Source organism: Haliotis cracherodii, unplaced genomic scaffold, assembly GCF_022045235.1.
Source record: "Haliotis cracherodii isolate W230 unplaced genomic scaffold, xgHalCrac1.p SCAF_4, whole genome shotgun sequence".
NCBI lineage: Eukaryota > Metazoa > Mollusca > Gastropoda > Lepetellida > Haliotidae > Haliotis > Haliotis cracherodii.
Genome location: NW_027266297.1, coordinates 44827206 through 44849686, shown reverse-complemented (window position 1 = coordinate 44849686; position 22481 = coordinate 44827206). Strand labels below are relative to the sequence as shown.

Genomic DNA, 22481 nt, shown 5'->3' with positions numbered 1-22481 from the left:
GCTGTTAAAACATCTGACAACAAAGGATAAAATAACAACCAAGGATTTATTGCATAACATTTACATAACAGGAAAGATGTAAATCATATAAAAGAGATATCACCAATGTCTGAAACATCTAAATAAAGTGGCTGCTTAAACAATGGGAACACACCCCTGTACATCTGTGTATATCCTCTCCTTGGCATGACAAAAACCATGACGTATTACTGTCACAGTTGTGTTCACAAAGGAACGGGTCTTTCACAGCTTTATGAAGACATCCTGTCATCAGATGTGAAGATGATCGGTGAGCTTGAAGCATCTGGGACATCTGTCCGAGAGACTGTTTAACTGATGTCCGGGTTTCCATGTGTCACCGGGGACCATTACTCCCTAAAGGTCCGTGTTCAGCTCCCAGCCTTCTCTTGGGCCTCCACCACCTCCCACCAGAGGGCGCCCGGCTTCAGGCAGTAGTCGGGGTCATAGCTCAAAACCTCGTCTTCCACACAGTACTCTGGTGCTATCACCAAATCCTCACCGAAAGTGGGGTCTTCCGCCTCTCTTCTCTCCACGACCTCCCACCACGGGGTGTTGGGAGCCAGTGTGAAATCTTCGTGTGAAACCAGGGAGACAACGTCGTTCGCATCGCCCCGCTCGGCGGCATCAAGAGATCCACGAACGCTGTGGTGACCTCTGACCACTGTCTGGCATCTTCGTGCACAAGACCTCAGGGCCAAGAAGATGCCCACGATGACCACTGGAAAATCAGAAACGTGACTCAATGATTTGTGAGAAACAAAAACTGAAAAATAACATTTTCGATACAACATTGTTTTATGGCACAAATATAGCTTCGGTTCACCCATAACACCCTCATGTGTTGATAAATCTTCACCTTGGCAGCAACGTATATCCAAGACAGAGTGAAAAAGTCAGACATTTGTATTTCCTCCAAATACTGAAGATATAGTTTGGGCTACTTTTATATTGTGAAGTTTTGCAGAAGATGAGGATTCCGTGTTGACGCGATTGAATTGCCAGTTATACACCTGTGGTGGAAAATATACTTACCACCTCCAACAAAAATTGAGCAGATAATAAGGACCATGTGACTTTGGCCGGTTATTATATCTGAAAGCACAAATGTATTGATTAGATAACGTCCTTAAATCGTTGGTTTTAGTTCAATAGATTTTAATTAAAACATTCTAGATACTGAGGCGTGTTTTCTGGTAGAACGGTTTTATTTAATCCATATGTTTTTCAGGCCTTTCTGTCAACACACATTCCCGTTTGGAAATCTAAAACTAACTACAGAAGTAAATTTACCTTTGACAAAGTTCATTCGGGACTGAATCCCAATCTCGATGCTCGGCAATCTGAAACAATGTTACTATTTTCAAATAGGCACACTACATCAGTTCAAAACAAGATGTAAGTTTAGTATATTAAAACACACAAATGTGATATAAGTGAGGCAAACACAAACTATCGTCTTCTGTTGCTTTCTATGTGAAACATAAGTTACGGCGGGAGATGTCCTGTCTCTCTTTTCTTTAATGATATCGGAACAAGTTGACAAAAAACATATCAATAATTAGTCACAGTTCGTTCGGGAATATATAATTATATACATTGTACTAAAGTATATATGCATCAAAATATATAAATCAAAATGTACTCGCTATACATGTTTTTGAAATGCGCGAATCATTTTGCTTCTACGAGTATGCCTATACAAAACCTAATAAATCATACAATCAATACACTATCAAGTAAATATCATAACACACACATTAAATTGTTTCTCCCATATGCGATTGCTTCTGCTTTCAATGTTAAAGAAGAGGATAACTTACCTCGTAGGAAGAGTTGATACTGACGGCATGTCGCGAAAATGTGTCGATTCAGCAGGCGCTAAAGATAAAGACGGCATCATGCAAGTAGCTCAATCGTCACTGTCTGTGACGTCACCCCCTTAGATACCATTGCTCAAGGGCAGGTAACTCTATGGTTAACGTGTTTTGTGAAGAAGGGCATAGCCTTTTGTGAATCGTTACCACAGAGCTCATGATCATCGGTAAATGTATCTTCCCGGTAGTTTCAATAAATGTAAAGTTTTGTTTGAGAATTGGACATAGTTTGGAATTAATATCAAACATGCAACTTGGGAAATAAATCCAATCTCATTAAAATCATATCTTAGTTCTCGCTACCGCTGAACAAAGATCTGAGGACATCCCATTACGGGTCACGTCAGAACGACCTTTCATCCGACCCCTAATCAGAGCGTCGCTTACCACATCATGAAAGTGACAGTCGGAATGTGATTTCTAATCTTGCAACCTCGAAAACTTTAACACGGGTTATTCCGAACGATAGTTACGGGCTTAACGACTGAATCCATACAATCTAGACCATCTATTGGCCATTCCAGAATGTGTTTTTGTTCAGGTTTCATTTTTTTATCGAGAATTTGTCAAAATATGTTTCGAAGCGTAGTCGCCAATTTGAAATTAGTGCCGTAAAGCACGAGAAAGCTGCCTTCTGACTGGCTAATGTGGACTTCTGTCAGTTACTTCATTGGTCGGTCAAAGTTCGCGCAAGGTCGATCTGATTTGACCCGTAATGGGATGTCCACAGATCTTTGTTTAGCGGTAGCGAGAACTAAGATCTGATTTTAATGAGCTTGGAAATAAATCACTTATAAAATAAGCTCATACAAAACACTTTGGCAGATGTTCTTGGGTGTAACAGTTCTGTGAAAATATTCGTGTTTCTTTTTTATACATTTGTGATTCGGGATCAATGGCTAGAAGCCTTAGAATATACTCAACACAAGCTTTACGGGTCAATGGTATTTTCATGTAACATGACCATACCACAGTCAATATGTTTTAGTGTGTGACTGAATTAGATTGGGTTTTAACATTATTTTAGTTATATCACGATGTGTCGGCTTCATGTAGACGGGATGTGGTACAGGCATATACATCCAACGATGAAGGTTATGGTGCTGACAAACGTAGAAACATTATCAGGGCGAATTTGGCATGACAACCCACAAGCACAAGTTGCGGGCACTCTTAATGGACGCATCTCTGCCCAGCGCATTGCGAGTGAGTGAGTGAGTATGGTTTTACGCCGCTTTTAGCAATATTCCAGCAATATCACGGCGGGGGACACCAGAAATGGGCTTCACACATTGTACCCATGACGGGAATCGAACCCGGGTTTTCGGCGTGACGAGCGAACGCTTTAACCACTAGGCTACCCGACCGCCCTAACGCATTGCGACGTCTTATACGACTGGTATCCTTTCACACCAATGAATGATTTATTGTGTTTGAAAATGCAACAGTGAGTGAGTGAGTGTAATTAGTCGGTGAGTGAGTATAAGTGAAATGAGTGAGTATAAGTGAAATATGTCGGTGAGTGAGTGAATGGTCGGGTAAGTGAGTGAGTGAGTGAGTGAGTGAGTGAAATGAGTCGGGGAGTGGGTGGGTAAGTGAGTGATTGAGCGGGTGTGTGGGTGTTTAAGTTAATGGGTTGGTGAGTGGGTAGGTAAGTGAGTGAGTTAACATTTAAAGTCACTTCTGACAACAAAGGATAAAATAACAACCAAGGATTTATTGCATAACATTTACATAACAGGAAAAATGTAAATCATATAAAAGAGATATCACCAAAGTCTGAAACATATAAATAAAGTGGCTGCTTAAACGATGGGAACACACCCCTGTACATCTGTGTATATCCTCTCCTTGGCATGACAAAAACCATGACGTATTACTGTCACAGGTGTGTTCACAAAGGAACGGGTCTTTCACAGCTTTATGAAGACATCCTGTCATCAGATGTGAAGATGATCGGTGAGCTTGAAGTATCTGGGACATCTGTCCGTGAGACTGTTTAACTGATGTCCGGGTTTCCATGTGTCCCCGGGGACCATTCCCTAAAGGTCTGCGTTCAGCTCCCAGCCTTCTCTTGGGCCTCCACCACCTCCCACCAGAGGGCGCCCGGCTTCAGGCAGTAGTCGGGGTCATAGCTCAAAACCTCGTCTTCCACACAGTACTCTGGTGCTATCACCAAATCCTCACCGAAAGTGGGGTCTTCCGCCTCTCTTCTCTCCACGACCTCCCACCACGGGGTGTTGGGAGCCAGTGTGAAATCTTCGTGTGGAGCCAGGGAGACAACGTCGTTCGCATCGCCCCGCTCGGCGGCATCAAGAGATCCACGAACGCTGTGGTGACCTCTGACCACTGTCCGGCATCTTCGTGCACACGACCTCAGGGCCAAGAAGATGCCCACGATGACCACTGGAGCATCAAAAACATGAATCATATACATAATGAAAGTGGGTTTTTAATCTTCATTTGTAATCCTCGGCGTCGTAGTGTTTGCTTTAAAATCATGTGTTTTGTCTCACGTCAAGAAATTCAGCAACTTTTACTTTTAAAATAAAAATTGAAGAAGATCCTCTCATATTCTGAATAGACGCTAAGTAGCATTCACAAAACAGGTTTAAACAGGTGTGGGCTGACAATGCTAGTAACATAATCGGGGCGAATCGGGATTCGAACGTGGTTTGTGAAGACAGGCATGCAGCGGTTAAAACTCGCTACCTTGGTACGTATGTTGATCGGTTTCTGTTATTAATGCCGGACGAATCAAAAATTTAGTATGCTATCAGTGTAGTTATCTATATTCTTATATTTTATAAACTTTGAATGGCCAATATTACTCAAGGACTTGCACGGCTTTTCCTAAAGGTACTGGGACTGCACTTATTTTAGCCCCCTCGTGACTTAGCTCTCTTGACTCATAATTTTCAAGTTGAAAGGAAAATTATCTCTTCTGTTAAGATGTTGCTCTCTCATTCGACTTATGAGTATTGTTTCATTACACCTGGGACGTTCATTCTTCCTATTATGTTTTCGTCCTTTTTCGTTTTTAAGCCCTGGGCTTTCATTTGGATACAACTTTACTCAACTTAAATATCAAAATCCGTAATTAAGTCAATTTTACACATGAGATATTGGGAAGAGAGGGCATGGATTTGTTTATGTCTGGACAGAACATATGAATAGATAACATGCGTTTTCCCTGTCACGGGGAGATCATACATTGAAAGGGGTGGCTCAGTCGTCTAAGGCGCCGCGATTCGCTGTGCAGAGTTGCGCCCCTTGGCACGGTAGAAACCTATGATTGTGGTTTCGAATCCCGGTTCGCCCCGATTATATGTTTCTAGGTTTGTCTGCACCATACCCGTGCTCGTGGGTTTCGGCGAGGTGGTAAACGTCTGAGACCTGCATCACTTCGGGCTTTCCTCCAACGATATAACTGGAATACTGTTAAAAGCGGCGTTAAACCCAACTCACTCACTCATACATTGACAAAAATATTTTTAAAAACGGTTGAACAATAGAAAGTATCCCTGGTAACACGACTGTACTAAGGTAGGGTACCAATATGGGCATTTACAGACATCAAAAGCAATAATCACAGCATCATCCTATTTGAGGGTGTCATCACATAAAACATGCAGGGGGCGGTCGGGTAGCCTAGTGGTTAAAGCGTTCGCTCGTCACGCTGAAGACCCGGGTTCGATTCCCGACATGGGTACAATGTGTGAAGCCCATTTCTGGTGTCCCCCGCCGTGATATTGCTGGAATATTGCTAAAAGCGGCGTAAAACAATACTAACTCACTAAAACATGCAGAGAAATATACCCAGACCCAGAATATACCCATAACTATTGTCACTCCTATACTATAAGACTCATATATAGGGGTGCCAAGAATTATGAGACCGGGGTATCTATAGTCACTGCTTTTACAAAGCTCATTATATGAAAAAGAAGTTATAGTTTCTCAAGGAAGCTTCAGGCAAGACGTTAGAGATATGTCATACAACAACCATGAACACATTCTGATGAATCACAGCATGTGTTTTTATTAGAGCCTGCAGAAAAAAAATATTTCTATCAAATAATTTCTTTTGTCAAGGACAAAAGATACAAAATTTAACACTATAAGGATTCAAATTTCGATTTCGCAATAGCTTTTTATAATTTGTAATGTCTGTAAAATAGAAGTAATATTATTACTTTTTGGATACGAACCTGTCAACTCATATATCATGATTACGTGAAGTTGAATAACCTCCCTTGAATTGATATTCCAGAACGAGGCTTCGTTCGCCATATTTGCGGAAAGAGAAGCAAAGGCAGTGTGTTGTTTTGCAGTGTGCTGTAATTTTCCACTTACAAGTGGATCAGCGTTGATATCTGTCTTTCGCGATGGATTTATTGACTCTAATACTTCATTATCGTTCCCCCTTCACGAACCATGGCACGTCAGAATCTTCACTGTGTACATAACCCCTCTTATAAAGAGACTGGCGACACAGCCTTCCACAAATACAGGCCTGTCTGTTGAGTCCGTCACTGTCTTTGGCCGAGTGTTATTGTCAAATAATTCTTTGTCAGCCATGGAAATGCACATTAATAACTATCAACTTCATTCGAGAAGGGTAAACTTGACGTAAACAGCCACTAATATGATTCTGTAAACCAAAATACCCACTTGGACGCGTAGAGAACTAGAGATGGGGGATCCCCATGCACGGAAAAGTGCGGCCGTCAGCAGGCTTCGGCACCAACTTAGAAAGAAAAGAGAGTCGCTTGCTGACCATTTTGAGTTCAAGATGTATATTATTTTTCATTTCAAAGAAAAGGTGAATCCACATTTGGAGTGTTTTCCAGTTTCAATTTGTTTGAATTACTTTAATATTTTACAAACAATAACAAGTATTTGCCAATGTGGAGCGATAGATTAACAAGCTCCCACGTTTTTAATCACCATGATTGTAGCAAAAATAGCTTTCATTGAATCACTTGTAGCATTTTAATGACATTTCAGGAAACATACGAAACATATTACCAGAGACCATATAATTATCATATGGTCTCTGATATTACACACCAAAGCTTGTTTACAGTTTGGTGCTGATTCTCTGGGATGCTCTTGGGAAATTGGTGTAATCAAAACTTAATTTTAATTAATAAATGGTAGAAGAAACCACTGTTGTGTGAGAGTAAAACTGAAAACTATTTTGCTACACTGACTAACATCAACCCCTGTGAAATATCACAATTGTATGCCTATTTATGATCTCCTAATTTGCTTTTGTTTGTATCATTGTGTACTGCATATCTCCAATGACACCGACAAAGAGTTCTATGCGTTTGAAGTTTGGATATTTGAACTTTGTTGATTCCTACTCCAATAACTGCCCTTTAATTTTGGGTCATTTTTGACCTGAGAATGGTACAATGGTTTTGGTAAAAAAACAAGAAAACTACTATTTGTGTGTGAGGAGGTTTTTTTTTCATTGGAGTGGTTAGACACCAGAAAAGGGCTCGCATTTTACCTATGTGTGGAATTGAAAACAGATCTTTGGCAGGACAAGCCAACACTTAAAACGCTTAGGAAGCCTCTTCTATAAAGACGTTGAGATCATGAGCTAAGGACAGCACTGAAGCAGAATTCTTGTACCAGCATTCAAGAAAAATATGTGAAGAGAGTATATCCCCCTTACATTCCTCACCAACCTTACTATGACCTAAACTGATGAAATTGTTTAGATTTCTTATCCATTTCCAGAACAAAATGTAAATCGCCTCTGGTCTAGTGGATAGAGCATCTGCCCAGGGGGTGGAAGGTCTGGGGTTTGATCCTGGCCACGTCATACCAAAAGGTGTTCCTTGTTGTTACCTTGTCTTGCGTTCAGCTTTGAGGGGCTAAAACAAGGACTGGTCGGCTCGTAGTCAGTATACTGTGTCTGAGTGCAGTATTCATGTTAATCTGCGGCATGATATTTCAGTGGGCTAGCACTATGAAATCGGCATTGTGACAGATGTTTGTGAGATCAAAACCTCTTAAATCTGTTTTTGGACTGGTCGTTTTGTAAGTGTATGATGAAAGATGTTGTGTACAGAAATATTAAGTAACTGATTACTTTTTCAGAAGAAAAAGGTTGCTATTTTTGAAGTAGCAGAAGTTGTTCCGGTAATGACCAACAACTATGAAGACAGTATTCTCAAAGGTGTAAAGGTGAGTACAGAGGATTTAAATTTTAAAGTCATTGTAACTCAAAGTAATTCTATTAACAAGGGAACTTACCAGTCTGTTCAAAACCTAATCTTTTGCTCTGAAATGATACCTCTCTGCATGAAGATCAGATGGCACCTCAACAGCAGGTAGTGTCAGGTGAACTTTCAAATAAATGTTGAGAGGCTTCTAATTGTAGGTACCGGTGAACCAAGCATTCAGACAAACATGTCTGATTTCTGTATCTCAGAATTAGAATCTAATCAGATCAGGGAGTTCCGAATGCAAGGAAACAAAGCTGCACTATTATATTGTGGATATGTTATAGATCGTGTCATTTTTTAGCTCAATGGCATATGCACCCTAAATGGTGTTCTATCATAGGTGTTTGTATTCTGTGACAGTTTCCCTTTTGCCATGATCAAAATTTCCGAATCAAGGTGGCAAAGAAATGAAGCCTATTCTGATTGGCTCAAGAACCAATTCAATCTTCATTTAGATTGGGCATAAAAAAATTGCTTAGTGTCATCCAGACACGACTTTCTATGGAGGTGTCACCTCTTCACAAAGAGGTATTATAGCAGAGTAGTAGAACTAGCATATAAAAAAAATAACTGATATGTTTATCGTTGATCAGAAGTGTAATAAATTGACACCCATGAAGATCCGGTTAGAATAGGTCTTCACCAACCAATGCTTGTCATAAGAGGCAACTAACAGTATCATTTGGTCAGGATCACTGACTTAGTTGATGTACATCATCGTATCCCAATTGCTAAGATCAATGCTCAACATGTCAATCTCTGGATTGTCTGGTCCAGACTTGATTATTTACAGACTGCCATTGTCTAGCTAGAATATTGCTGAGTGTGGCGTTAAACAACAAACAATGTTAAAATTGAAAATTGAAAACTGTTGATATCAGTGAATACACTGTGGGAGCCGTGCCAATTTACACTTGTCAGGGGGGTACTCAAAGTACGTGATCTAGACTACCAGTTGTCGGACTTTCATTTTTGTGGAAGCCTCGGTGGCTGAGTGGATTAGATCGCTGACTTTGTGTGCTGGTGATTAGGTGCCTCACCCTGGCAGGTGTGGGTTTGAATCCCGGACGGCACTCAACCCCAAAAAAGTACTAGAATCTGTACTTTACTAAGAAAGTGTTATCCCAAATATAACATTAGTTACATGTTGATATGAGCTTGTCTCAAGTTGAACATATTGAAGGGTACGTGTCCAGAAGTTATAAGCACCAACTATTTGAGATTGTATGTTTTGTGGAGATCTTTTTCTTACCTTGTGGAACAGCCACTATGATTATGGGTTCGGATCCTTGTTTGCCGTGATTATGTTTCGAGGTTTGTCAGCACCATACCTGTGCTCATGGGTTCCACAAAAGTGTCTGAGACCTGCATCACTTCGGGCTTTCCTCCCACATTAAGCTGACATGCCTTGTTATGACTGGAATATTGTTCAAAACTAGGTTCAAAACTTAACATTTAGTTCCTGTTGTACAGCAAACAACCTTCAAGTCGAGAGAAATTTGTTTCTATACAAGAGAGATGCTTATACCAAACGCAGGTATTCAATGTAATATAAGAGTATTTTATATGCTGACACATTTGGTACTGTCAATACATATAACTCAAGTCAAGCCTACTCACTGAGTCAGGCAAGGTCTTTCTCCACCCCTGCACTGCTATCCCATTAAGACAGTGTTGCAAGGACAGTTCTGCCTTCAAGCATTACCTTATAGTATGCAGCATTACTTTTGTTGGAGTTCCGGTTTGCTCCAGTGGCTTAATTATACCCCCGACCTAAGAAGGTAGGGTGTATAGTTTTACCAAGGAATACCGTCTGTCCTTCCAAAGACATTTTTATGTGCGACCTATACCATAAATACTACGGCATAGATTCTTTTCAAACTTGGTGAACGCTTATTGTACCAATAGATGAGTGGCAGAGAAGAGTTTGATTGCAATATTTGGATTTTCTGAAAAAATACAGCTTTTTACATTTAGAATGTTTTCACTGAAACATTTGTGCAACCTATAACTTGAAAACTATTCCATTGATTCTTTCCAAAGTTAGTGAACAGTTTCCATACCAATAGAAAAAGTGCAGTGCAAAGTATAATTTTGATATGTGGATTTTCTGAGAAAATATGATTTTTTACATGTTTTGAACATAGCATATCCTTTTTTACTTCAACATTTGTGTGACCTATAACTTAAGAACTACGTCATAGATTCTTTTAAAATTTAAGAAACATTTTCTATACTAATAGGAATGGTGCAGTGCAAAGTTTGATTTTGATGTATTGCTAACTGATTGTATTTCTATTCTGGTTTCATTCTTTAGCAGCAAAACTAACCTGTTAACCAAGTGAAAAAAGTGGTTGATCATGACTCTTTAGCTTATGAGGATGTTCAGTTACCCCAGTCCTCAAACTCAATTTACTTGTCTTACCATGCTTACATAAGATGCTACATTTAGCATGTTCAGAAGTTAATCAGAACCCTGTTATATTTGATGCATGTTTATTTTGTATTTCAGGAAGAGGCTTATTCTTATGAAAGCTCCCGAGAACTCCTAGACAAAGATGTAGTTCAGTTGCATGCTCCTAGGTGGCAGTCCATGAGAAGGGTAGGTGTTAATACTTGTGGCATAGCAAATGGCAGGGTTATAACTGGTGAAGATCATCAAAAGCTGGGAGTATCCTATTTGATTGGGTAGCCTAGTGGTTAAAGCGTTCGCTGGTCACGCCGAAGACCCGGGTTCGATTCCCGACATGGGTACAATGTGTGAAGCCCATTTCTGGTGTACCCCCGCCGTGATATTGCTGGAATATTGCTAAAAGCGGCGTAAAACCATACTCACTCACTCACTCACTCTTAAACTATAAGACAAACTTCTATCATATGGACTTTGGAAAATGCTTGTTCATCACAGATTGTACATGTACTTTGTGTACAGGAAATATACTATATATTTTTTTTATTTTTCATGATACACTCAGTAAAATAGTTTAACAAAGTTTGCAGGTAACATTCTCCGTAAGGAAGACATAAATAATATGCACAACCCACACTTATGAGAATAGTCACTCATTGTCAGCGTCAAGGTATATGACTCGTACTGCTGTACAAGCAGTATATAAATATTCAAAGTGAAGATTCTATACTATATACTTGGGTTTATGTTGTTTTTTATCGTGTGCATGGATGTGTTGCAGCGCTGAACATACAAACATTAAATGTACAAAATTGTGTACTCAAAATGTTCTTTTCAGGATGTCATTGGATGTACAACAGAGATTGACTTTTTCCTTTGGCCTAGAAGTGACATTGACAGGATTGAGTGTCAACTCTTTTCTCGCTGGAAGGGAGACCAACTCCCATTCAAACGTATTGAGGTATGTTGCAGAAGATATGTGCACATTCATGATGATTATGTTACATGCTGCAGGTATTATACATTGTGTTATGACTTAAATCATCATTTCATTCATGATTATCACTTTAAGGGATTTTGTGACAGTGTCAGAAGAAAGTTTTTATCAGTAATCCTGGGCAGAATAGGTTTCCCTGGTACCTCATGCTTGTCAATATTGAAAATAGATTTTTGATTGTTACAATGTGTGATCTGTCTGACTGGCATCATCCTATCCTGATGATGGGGTTCATTGTTCATGCTTCCTGGTTGAAACACCCACTTCAAAAAGTTGTTTGAAGACACACTTCTTGTCTTTAGTACTTTGTCTGACAGTTACCCTTGAAGCATTAATTAGTTACTGTTATTTACTGATGTGGATATGACCTAATTACCAAGATTTTGTCTTTGGTTCCCCTTGAATTCCTGGAAAGAATAGGTCTCAAGTATTTATGTGTTTGTTGTTTTCTTTGGTTATTTCATGTTCAGTATTATAAGAAACTGTCAGGGAGATGATTACTGCATGTGTGTGTGGCAGGCCAGCTTCTTGTTCAGTCACCTGGACTATGAGAGACAGCTGATGAGACTAGTGAGTCGGCGAGATAAAGAGGGGCTCATCATCAACAACCCATCCCAGACCATGTTCCTCTTCATAGACAAGCAGCAGCTACAGGTAGGCCCTCTATTCAAATCACTAACAAGGGTACATGCTCGTTTTGGCACCTTGTTTTGATAGAGAAAGGAAAAATTATTTTAGGCCAGTAAGGCTTGAATGTTTGTTGTCAATGAAAGTATGGAGTAAGAAATTAATCAAACAAGGTAAAGAATTTCATTAGTGTTTGTCAAACAAAAGAGAAACTATTTCAGTACATATCCTCTATATGTTTCAGACTGCCAAGAACAAGATCGTGGTGTTCAAGTTGTCCAGTGTCTGCCTCTATCTGCCACAGGTACAACTTACTATACTGTCATGGGTGTACAACAAAAGCCTTTGCAAATTACACAACACAACAGTCACTCACATGTTATTTTGGCCCATTACAAAAAACTACTACTAGTGTACAAACTTCTGAATACTACTACTACTACTAGTAGTAGTAGTAGTCATGGTACTAGTAGTTATATTAGTAAGTAATAACAATACAATTACAGAGCTATGTTTTAGTCTGTTTTCAGTCGTACAAATGGGTATCTCTCATACCCTCACTTCTAGTCGCACGTTTAAAAGGATGCCAGAAGCTGGAATGTAAACAGTTAACTTGTTTCCGTCCGGTTGCGCACGCACCTCCCTATGACATGTCACAAATCTCTCAGCGCGCTTCTGAGACTGGTCGATCGAGAAAGATTCGCGGTAGACTGCTAGTTTGTATTCTACTAGTACTTATCGTTTGTCTACAGTTGTTGTTCTAATAAAGTAATAATAATATGTCTTACCTGTAGACTCCTGGAATGGAATCCTTGGTAATCCATTGTTTGTGTTCAACATGTGTTTCGCTGTTTGACTTGATTATACACGTGGCAACATGTCGGGCATTGGTGCCTCGTGTCAAAGAAAACTGTCTAAAGTAGATCCTCACAAGTATTGTCCTTCCTGCATCATTAAGGACGGGTTTTCAACGTGTTCCTTTGGATAAACGTTGTAAAGAATGTGAGCACTTGTCTTCTAGAAACTTTAACTTGTATCTTCGTGCGTTGGCAAAGCCGGCTACTGACCAGCGCTACAAGCAGAGAAGGTCATTGGGTGGATCCTTGGACTCTGCACCCTCCACTTCCGGCCCTGGGGGTGGCGAGTCAGCCACACCCAAGAAATCAGTTGATAAAGACCTGCCTCAGTCAACTTCTGTTTTCGACAAGACACGTGACCGTTCGCCTGCTGATGATACTACCCACACGACTGATCTTCGTGAATCGGTTGATCGAGAACGTCACTCAGCCATCCCTGTTATGACTAAACCGGGTGGTGACGAGGACCATGAGGGGACTACTGTCCCCAGTCGGTCATTATCTTGTTCTACCAACGACAATAGGGATGTCGTGCAGGACGACAGTGAACACAGATCCCTCTCTAGAAGTCGTTCCCGTTCCCGGGACGACATGTCGAGTGCCTCGTCGAGAGACCGTAAACGACATGAGGACATTCATCGCCTTCGTGGTCGTCGAGAGTACGATTCGGACGATAACTACGATGGGGATCGTAGTACTTCTACAGTTAGTTTCTGGGAGTTTCTGGGAGATCAGCGTCGTAGAGATAATGACAGAACGACACCCTCGTTTCACTTTCATATTGACCCGGCTTTGATAGCCCAGATCACGGCGGCGGTACTCGCCTCAACAGCGTTGACCAAGAAGGATTCGACTACGTCAGGGGTCTATGGACTGTCAACCAGTACACCAGCTCCTTCATCTATGCCTACACAATCGACGTCGACGATGAATTGTGACGACAGCCCTCCTCGGCCTCCCAAAGACATTGAGTTGTTTGCTTGGCTATCTAACTTTCTGCCTGAGTTATCAAAAGACGATGACAAACCGACGCGTGCTGGCTCTAAGGTCGGAGATACACTGCAGTCTCTTCAGTTTTCTCCTCCCGATGTCTTGAGTGCCATGGCTAAAGAAATGGACCAGAACTTTGCCTCTGCTCTGCCTGGGCAGAGTTTCAGCAAGCCGCCTGTTCGATCCCGTCACCCGATTTGTGGCATGCCGTTTTCGTCACCCATGAGTAGGGACTTGGATTGGGGGCTACTCTTCAAGAAACCAGCGCCCTCCTAGATTCTTGTAGAAGACAGGCATTTTGAATCTATGGACACTGCTGTTCGTCACCAGCTACAACCGCTTGCTATGCTGTCGACAGGGATCGAGGCCCTCTCAGTATTCTTTGAGGAGAAAGACCCCCAGGACGAGGACGAAAGGACGGTGCCATCGGTCCTTACCTGTATGCAACGGTGGATCTCGGACAGCCTGGTCCAGTCCTGAAATGTTTCAGGCCAGATTACTAAGGCACGTCGCCATGGTTACATCGACTGCACTGAACTACCTGATCGTCATGGACACTCTTACGGGCCCCGTGGTCATAGCAACAGTTTTTTGACGGTCATACCAACAAAGTTCTGGACAAGTACTCCAGGGAATCCGAGCGTGACATCATCATTTCGGCTTCACACAACCCGTCCAAACGGCCATCGGTTTCGAACGCCCCACGACATTACAGAAACATGAATTTGCAACGGGCCTTTCGTAGGGACATGCCTCGATAGCCGTCCCGCAAGAGAGCTTCAGACAAGAAAGGTCGCCAGGTCTCCTTATCCAAGTATCCCAGAGGGGGAAAGCCAGCGGGGGAAGAAGTGAGGTAGAGGGGAGACTTCATCACTATGCCCACAGGTGGGCTTTCCTCAACGACCCCTACGATCAGAACATTTTGACAACAGGCTACGCCCCACGCCCGAGATCGACGCCACCACTGACGTCACCCCCGACATTCCACACTCCACCAACAGATCGGCCGACGGAGGCCATCGATTCGTTGGTGGAAAAGGCGGCAGTACTTCGCCTAGGGACATCGGCACCATCGCCAGGGTACTACTCGCCCATCTTTTTAGTACCCAAGAAAAACTCCACAAAGATGCGGCTTATTTTCAATCTCAAAAAGTTCAACGCAACATACCTCCAACTACCCGACACGTTCACTATGATATCCCTCAGCTCTCTGCCTCGGATGACATTACCGAACGACTTCCTCGTCTCGATAGACCTTCAGGACGCGTATCTCCATGTACCAATAGCTTCCGAGTTCCAGAAGTACCACCGATTGGTCAACCAAGGTATTCATTACCAGTGGGCAGCCCTTCCGTTTGGAATTTCTACGGCCCCGTACATTTTCACACGGATCATGAAGACGGTCATAGAATGTCTCCATCGGCAGGCGACCAGGGTCGTCTTCTACCTAGACGACGGGCTCCAAGCTCACCAGTTCACAAAAGCCCTTCAAGGGGAGTTAGCGACCACCCTGAGTCTACTACGGTACCTCGGGTGGATCGTCAACCTTCTAAAGTCGGACTTGATACCAACTCGGGATCTACAGTACGACGACTTGGACATGGGCGTAAGAGCCCGTCACATCCCAGGGGCCAAGAATGTGATAGCTGACACCCTGTCGAGACCATCGAGGCCGTCTCCCACGGAGTGGATGATCCATCCAACAGTCTTGCATCTGCTGACAGATCGACTCTGGTTGCCCCAAGTAGATCTCTTCCCAACCCGGTACTACAACCGCCTCCCTCGATTCGTCACACCCGGTTCCAGACCCACTGGCATGGGACCATGACGCTCTAGCGATATCGTGGGAGGGTCTAGCTGCTTACGCGCTTCCGCCAACGCTGATGTTACCATCGATGCTCGAGAAAGTTTGTCAAATGGCCAACCTAGGTCTGCTTTTGGTCGCGCCTTATTGGCCGGCCAGAACGTGGTTCCTGGAACTTCTTCAGATCATCGATCAGCCACCGTTCCCGTTGCCAGATCGAGACAACCTCCTTGTTCATCCTCACAACGACTACTTGCATCTGGGGATAAAGAACTTCCAGCTTCATGCCTGGGTTTGCTTAAGACCTCGTAAATAAAGAAAGGATATTCGGCTAAAGCGGCATCGCTTATCTCGTCGGCACATGGAGTTACGACTCGTAAGCTGTATAATGACAAGTGGGCCACTTTCTCCACTTTCGCCAAGTCTCATGGCTTCAACCCGGCGGTAGCAACCCCACCACAGGTGGCAGAGTTCCTAGTCTATCTCTGGTCATATCGGCGTCTGAAAGGGTCGACGATCTCAACTTATCTGGCAGCTTTGGCTACAGTGGTGACGTCTCCTACGGGCGACAAGCTCACTAAAATACCGGAGTTGCAGAAGATTCTACGTGCCTTCATGGTTGAAGATCAGTCATGTAAATTCCAACCGCCGTCCTCGGACCTAGATGTCGCTCTGCGCAACCTGTCTAGTCAGACTTACGAGCCTCTAGATCAGGTCACGTTAGACTCGATGTCTCAGAAAACGGCTTTCCTTCTCTCGCTGTATTGGAAATGCATGCCATTGACGTCGGTCGGATTACGTTCGATCAGCGTAACCATGGCAACGTCCATCTTGGTCTCAGATGGGATTTTTTTACCGAAAAATCAACTTCCTGGCCAAGATTCGAGAATGTTCCACATTCCCTCCTTGTCTGCCATTATGGGCCCTCATGATCACGCTGATCTCACCCAGCGAAGACAACATTTCGACGGCTGTTCATACCGCTCTCAACCAATGCAAAGAAAGAGATTACACGTAATACTCTCTCCTTTTGGTTGAGAGCGGTCATTCTCAGAGCTTACGAGGTGCAAGGACTCGCACCTCCCACCTACTCTCATCCACACGAAGTTCGAGCCATAGCTTCAACATTAGCACTCCACAGTAATTGTTCGCTGCAAGCTATTATGGAGGGCTGCTTTTGGAGATCTACTTCAGTGTTTGCAGTACTTTGGCTTTTTTATTATGTTTATGCATCGTCTTCCCTTACTTTATAGTACTGCTAGTATTTTTTAGTTACCTTGTATGCTGCGAGTTGCTCTGTAACTAAATTATGCGCCGACCACACTTCGATCGCAGTTCAACTGACATGTGCAGTTGTCCTGTCGCATCGATAATTAGTTGTGTGTCGAAGGGCATTAACCATGCTATTTTTAGTTACCTTGTCTACGGCGAGTTGTTCTGTAACTAAATTATACGCCGACCACACTTCGATGGCAATTCAACTGACGTGTGCAGTTGTCCTGTCTCATCTATAACTAGTTGTGTGTCAAAGAGCATTAACCATAAGGTGCATTCGTGATAAACAACTTGTCGCGTCCGTGCATCTGGTCGAATGTTCTATTGTCACTACAGGGGTGATCGGGCTTTCCTCCACATTAAGCTGACACGCCGCGATATAACTGGAATACTGTTAAAAGCGATGTTAAACCCAACTCACTCAATCACTCACTCACTACAGGGGTGAGGAACTTGGTACATTCAATGTGAAAGAGGTCACTTCCTGATTACTTTCCTGACCCTCCTTCCAGTGTTCCGTCGAATTCTACCCTAACAGACTAAAACATTGTTTTTTCAGAATAAAAACGATGTTTTATTGGTATGTTTTCAGTCCTATGTTTCCACCCAGCCATCCCCACAGGGAAGTAATCCAGTACAGTCCTGAATGATGGCTTATTCTTAGAGATTTGTGACATGTCATAGGTAGGTGCGTGCACAACCGGACGGAAACAAGTTTAATGTTTACATTCAAGCTCTTGGCTTCCTTTTAAACGTGCGACTAGAAGTGAGGGTATGAGAGATACCCATTTGTACGACTGAAAACAGGCCAATAAAACATCGTTTTTATTCTGAAAAACCCATTTTTCCCTTATATATAATCATCTTGTATGTGATGTGTTTAAAATTGTCCTCTCAATTGATAATTTCAGGACCAGCTGACCCACTGGGGTGCAGGAAATGTAGAGGAACTCGTTGCAACATATCTTTGACCCAGTGACTTTGACCTGACTATGACACAGTTGGAGACGACCTTCTTCTTGACTAGTTCTGACTTAAGTGTCAGATTGTAATGTGTGTTTGATATGCTTTCTGTTTAGATGGACTAATGGTCATACACAGAAAGCATAGGCGCAAATATTTTTGTAAACAACTTCATGACAAATACAAACTCAATTTCTTTCAAACAGGATACCTTTACATGGTGCAAGCAGATGCTTTATCTTGAGTAGGCTTGACTTCAGATATATGTATTGACAGCCCCAAATGAGTCAGGATATATAATACTCTTGTAATACGTTGGTTAACTGCATTTGGTATAAGCAGCTCTCTGGATTAGAAATGAAACTTGAAAGTTGTTTGCTGTACAACAGGAATTAAAGGTTACATAATGTTAGTATGTCCGTGAAACGGTATAATATTGTCAATGTTAAATCAGATGTAGACACATACTGTTATATGATAAGTTATAATTGATTCAGCCAAATCATTGTTATTTTAACTGATAATTACATAGCATAAATGAAAACATTTCCAAAGATTGCATTAGTTATGATCAAACCTCAGTTCGCATGCAGGATTTTTCTGCTGATGTCTGGAGCCAAGCCTACGCAAGTACTGAAGGATCCAAGTTCAAACCCATCTTCTTTTCTCCATTTGCTCATATAGTGGTTACCTAAGATGGAATGCTATGTTGCAGATACTGTATGACTAATGTACATCTCAATCATGGGTTCCATCCGAAGGTGAACTAAATACCAAAGGTTCACGCCACCATTGTTGTCACATGTACCCACTGCAGTAGATTAGAACCTTCCGTATTCAAAACTGTACAGCTTTAGCATCCTTGGATTCTCAGGCCATTTTTACTCAACTATCTCCAAACTATGTGGAAGACATGGTGTCAAGTAAAGGGATTGTATAGCCTTAGTGGATCCATAACAAAATGGCTAGGCCCCTCTGGGCAGGCAATAGGATGACTGCCTCTGGAATAGTTAGATGCGTTTCCAAATGCCAATTCAATCTTGAGGAGGGATGATATTATGAGTGCATAATGCAATTTTGAAATTACTAGACTTGTTCATGTTACTTTCTGCAATGGCTATGCTGAAGTATAGGGGCTAAGACAGTTCTTTTTGGTGCTTAATGTTATTTATGGGAGATAAAGTGAAATCTGAATGGCCTGTGAATCCTAGGATATACTTTTGTGTCTAGTGTATAACATTGGACATTTTAACTTGAGAAAGATTGGGCAAGACTGCAGTTTACCGGGCACAGCTTATAGGCCAGCGCTTCTTGGATCAGACTTCAGGTTGAAGCCCTCATTTCTCTGATCTCGCATTGCTTTTTGACCCTCCACTATTCAGTTGGTTCTTTTGGGTTATTGTAGGTTATCCCCAACTCTATCTCTTAGACCTTGAATCCCCTTTCTGATCAAGCACCTCTTTACAATCATTTGGGTTGTTAGGTTCCCCGTTTCCGATCACAAACCCCTTCACAATCTTTAGGGGGCGGTCGGGTAGCCTAGTGGTTAAAGCGTTAGCTCATCACGCTGAAGACCCGGGTTCGATTCCCGACATGGGTACAATGTGTGAAGCCCATTTCTGGTGTCCCCCGCCGTGATATTGCTGGAATATTGCTAAAAGCGGTGTTAAACCATACTCACTCGCTCACTCACAATCTTTAGTGTTAGTTTTGAGTTAAGTTATGGGTTAGCTATCTCACCACTTTTAGCATATTAGTCCAATGTAGTTTGAGGAAAATCTATTTAAATTTATATAGAGTTTTTGAGTTTCGGGGGGAAAACATGGCTGCTGCACATGATCAGGTTCTGATCACTAGGAACACGAGTTCAATGTATTTGTAATTTCATGTATGGTCCTGTGGTGAGGTGTTGGCTAATTAGATTAACAAATAAACATAGCTTAGCAATGCGAGTTCGGTCCTCCGTTCTGCAATCTGAAAAAGTGGACCCCGGTAAAGTGCAGTCCTCCCAAAAATATTTTATTGCCTATCTTTTGAATACAAATCGTCAAACATGGACAATTAATATTTTAGTGTTACTTCATAGATCATATGGACTGTTTTTATGTGTAATTGACAAAATCTCAAGATATATTTAATAATTGTTCATTTCACATATTAATTTTCACTAAAATATTAATTTTGAAATAAGATCTTCTAATCTATTGCAGCTATCATTATCATTGTCATATAAACATTGCCATTGTCCAAAGTCTCATCCATAATGATCTTTTAAGGTTATTTTATAGTTTGTTTATTGCAGAATTAATATTTCATCTTTTGTTGAGAATGCTTTTGGTAGCTGTCTGATCATGTTGATAAGCCAAATTTGAACCAATTTATCTGCCAATACTGTTTTCCAATCTAATCTACATCCAGCACATTAGCAGTCCAAACCAGGGTCTGTACAAGTGTTGGTCATAGCTTAATACCATTTCTTCCCACACTTGTTTCTGCTGGAGACAATGTTTCCATGCATATAGTCAACAGAGTATATAAAAAGTCACAGTGAGTAGACTCCAGCTTATCCATTTGTTGTTCATTGTATAAATTTTATTCTCATCATTGGTATTAACATGCAGGCTGCTGCCATCTCATTGTTTATGTAAGTTTCTTCCCATAGATTATTCTAAGCCATTCACAGCCAGACGGTGTAGTTGTTATGACTGTGTTTTGTGGTAGGTAGTGAGGCAGGGGTTGGGCACTCGAGGAAATAATCTTAATCGGAGGCCAGGTGGGAATAACTTACGTCCTTGAATGATAAAATACAGAAGAACATTTCCTACCTTTTGACAAATCACTGTTTAGTGTGCTATAAACATACACGAAAGGTTACAAGCCTCCTATAACACAAATAGTTGTTCAGACATGCTGTATCAAATAACATGTATGGCTGTAATCTTGTCTTGTAACTGGTATTATGATATAACTGTTATAGTATGTCACAGTTCCCCCCAGTCTAACACATCCCAGAGACAGGAATGCAACTTGCCCTGAAATATTTATACCTTTAATATAGGTCAAATACTCTGGCTAGCAGGCTAGTGACAACTGCATCCCTGTCGAGATTCTCTAGAATACATTTACCAAAAACATGGAACTGTCAGAAGGAATCTGTGTGATAAAAGGTGCATTCCAAAGGGTAGTTATTTGGCCTTGCTTGGGGAATATGTTATTAAGAATAGAATAATACATACCTCCAGACTTTCTCATGATTTGGCACATTAACAGTTACATTGTAGTATGTTTTTGGAAAGTATGCCTACCACATTTATTTCTGTTTGGTGTGATTAATGATGCCTTCTTGAGTATGTGGATTTAAGATGGAATGTGAATGACCGTGAAGCTGAAGTGTTTGCAATGACTTGAACAATATGGGCTATGAATATTGATAGAACTCTGTTTTCTCTAACAGTCAACAAAGAACAAGTTAGGTCTTTCTGCAGAGAACTGCATGTACTGTTGTATCTTTATTGGGAAAATATATTTGTCTCTGGTCATGCCAACAAGAATTTAATGCAGCAAGACTTAAATTAATGATAAATAAGTGCTATCAGATTTGTTTATATTCATTGAACTTTTGTCATTATGTACTTTATATTCTAATATGTTATATTTGATTGAAGATAAAATTTAGAAATTGTCAATTATTTTTAATCACCCTTGAAAAACGTTTTTGTTTTAACTGGGATTTATTGTAATTTTCTAGATGAGGAGTTAAAAATTATTAAACATTCACGTAATAAGAATTGAAGATAACATTATTAGTTGTTACATGAAACCTGTGATCTACAACACAGTTATGGGTGGAATGGACTGGCATCTTTGTTTTGGCATGTGGAGCCCATTTCAGGTGTTGCTGGATGTGTGTGTTGGAATATTGCTAAAGCAACATAAAACCCAACTCACTCTCTTTGTTTGGAGTGAACAAGAGGAAATTCTCACAGGTGTGTAAGTGTCCAACATATCCAAGCTTTAGTGATGTCAAGAACTTGTTTTTAGTGTGTGGGGAAGGATGTCCATAACAATCGAGTTACTCATTTACCCATAACTGAAGTAGATCTGCCTACATCGGAAATCTGGGAATCTGTCAGAAATGTTAACTATTCTAAATACTGAGACTACTTTGACCTCTTGTAAGGAAATGTATATTCTTGAAGCATAAAAAAATGAAACATTTGTCCTGCGTTTGTCATTTACGATGCCTGGTAGTGCCAGAACTCTGTCGTGGTCATCACGCCTCAGTTGAAAGGCAAACAGGTAACTTGCAAGATTGACATCCCCTGCCATAAACTCGGAGATAGACATGGTATGAGTGCCAGACATCCACCTTTCTGTCCAATAAAGACGTTGTTGTCAAGATAAGAGAACAATTGAAA

At 41.4% G+C, this 22481-nt stretch overlaps 3 protein-coding genes across 3 annotated transcripts; 1 reads left to right on the top strand and 2 right to left on the bottom strand.

The window, feature by feature from the left end:
• Positions 1-389: 389 nt before the first annotated feature.
• LOC139478347 (uncharacterized) lies at positions 390-1921 on the bottom strand. The gene is made up of 4 exons (XM_071260785.1): positions 1842-1921; positions 1312-1361; positions 1054-1113; positions 390-739 (listed from the first exon to the last, which is right to left on the bottom strand). Exons 1-4 carry the CDS (start codon positions 1919-1921, stop codon positions 390-392), a joined length of 540 nt encoding a protein of 179 aa, XP_071116886.1.
• Positions 1922-3951: 2030 nt separating this feature from the next.
• LOC139479437 (uncharacterized) lies at positions 3952-6188 on the bottom strand. Its single transcript, XM_071262287.1, has 3 exons — positions 6132-6188; positions 5715-5754; positions 3952-4301 (listed from the first exon to the last, which is right to left on the bottom strand). Exons 1-3 carry the CDS (start codon positions 6186-6188, stop codon positions 3952-3954), a joined length of 447 nt encoding a protein of 148 aa, XP_071118388.1.
• A 2-nt stretch (positions 6189-6190) lies between these two features.
• LOC139478741 (uncharacterized protein C6orf62 homolog) lies at positions 6191-22294 on the top strand. Its single transcript, XM_071261350.1, has 7 exons — positions 6191-6720; positions 8013-8099; positions 10653-10742; positions 11389-11511; positions 12067-12201; positions 12419-12478; positions 18012-22294. The coding sequence occupies exons 1-7, from the start codon at positions 6592-6594 to the stop codon at positions 18069-18071; spliced, it is 684 nt and encodes a 227-aa protein (XP_071117451.1). The 5' UTR covers positions 6191-6591; the 3' UTR covers positions 18072-22294.
• Positions 22295-22481: the final 187 nt, after the last annotated feature.

Excerpts from the sequence above, each read along its gene's own strand:
- LOC139478347 (XM_071260785.1), bottom strand. The coding sequence starts at position 1,921 with ATGATGCCGTCTTTATCTTTAGCGCCTGCTGAATCGACACATTTTCGC. Across the intron at positions 1,114-1,311 it reads CCGAATGAACTTTGTCAAAG|ATATAATAACCGGCCAAAGT; the intron begins GTAAATTTACTT and ends TTGTGCTTTCAG. Across the intron at positions 740-1,053 it reads CTCAATTTTTGTTGGAGGTG|TGGTCATCGTGGGCATCTTC; the intron begins GTAAGTATATTT and ends CTGATTTTCCAG.
- LOC139479437 (XM_071262287.1), bottom strand. The coding sequence starts at position 6,188 with ATGGCGAACGAAGCCTCGTTCTGGAATATCAATTCAAGGGAGGTTATT. Across the intron at positions 5,755-6,131 it reads GGGAGGTTATTCAACTTCAC|TATAGGAGTGACAATAGTTA; the intron begins GTAATCATGATA and ends TGAGTCTTATAG. Across the intron at positions 4,302-5,714 it reads TGGGTATATTCTGGGTCTGG|TGGTCATCGTGGGCATCTTC; the intron begins GTATATTTCTCT and ends TTGATGCTCCAG.
- LOC139478741 (XM_071261350.1), top strand. The coding sequence starts at position 6,592 with ATGGGGGATCCCCATGCACGGAAAAGTGCGGCCGTCAGCAGGCTTCGG. Across the intron at positions 12,202-12,418 it reads TAGACAAGCAGCAGCTACAG|ACTGCCAAGAACAAGATCGT; the intron begins GTAGGCCCTCTA and ends TATATGTTTCAG. Across the intron at positions 12,479-18,011 it reads TCTGCCTCTATCTGCCACAG|GACCAGCTGACCCACTGGGG; the intron begins GTACAACTTACT and ends TGATAATTTCAG.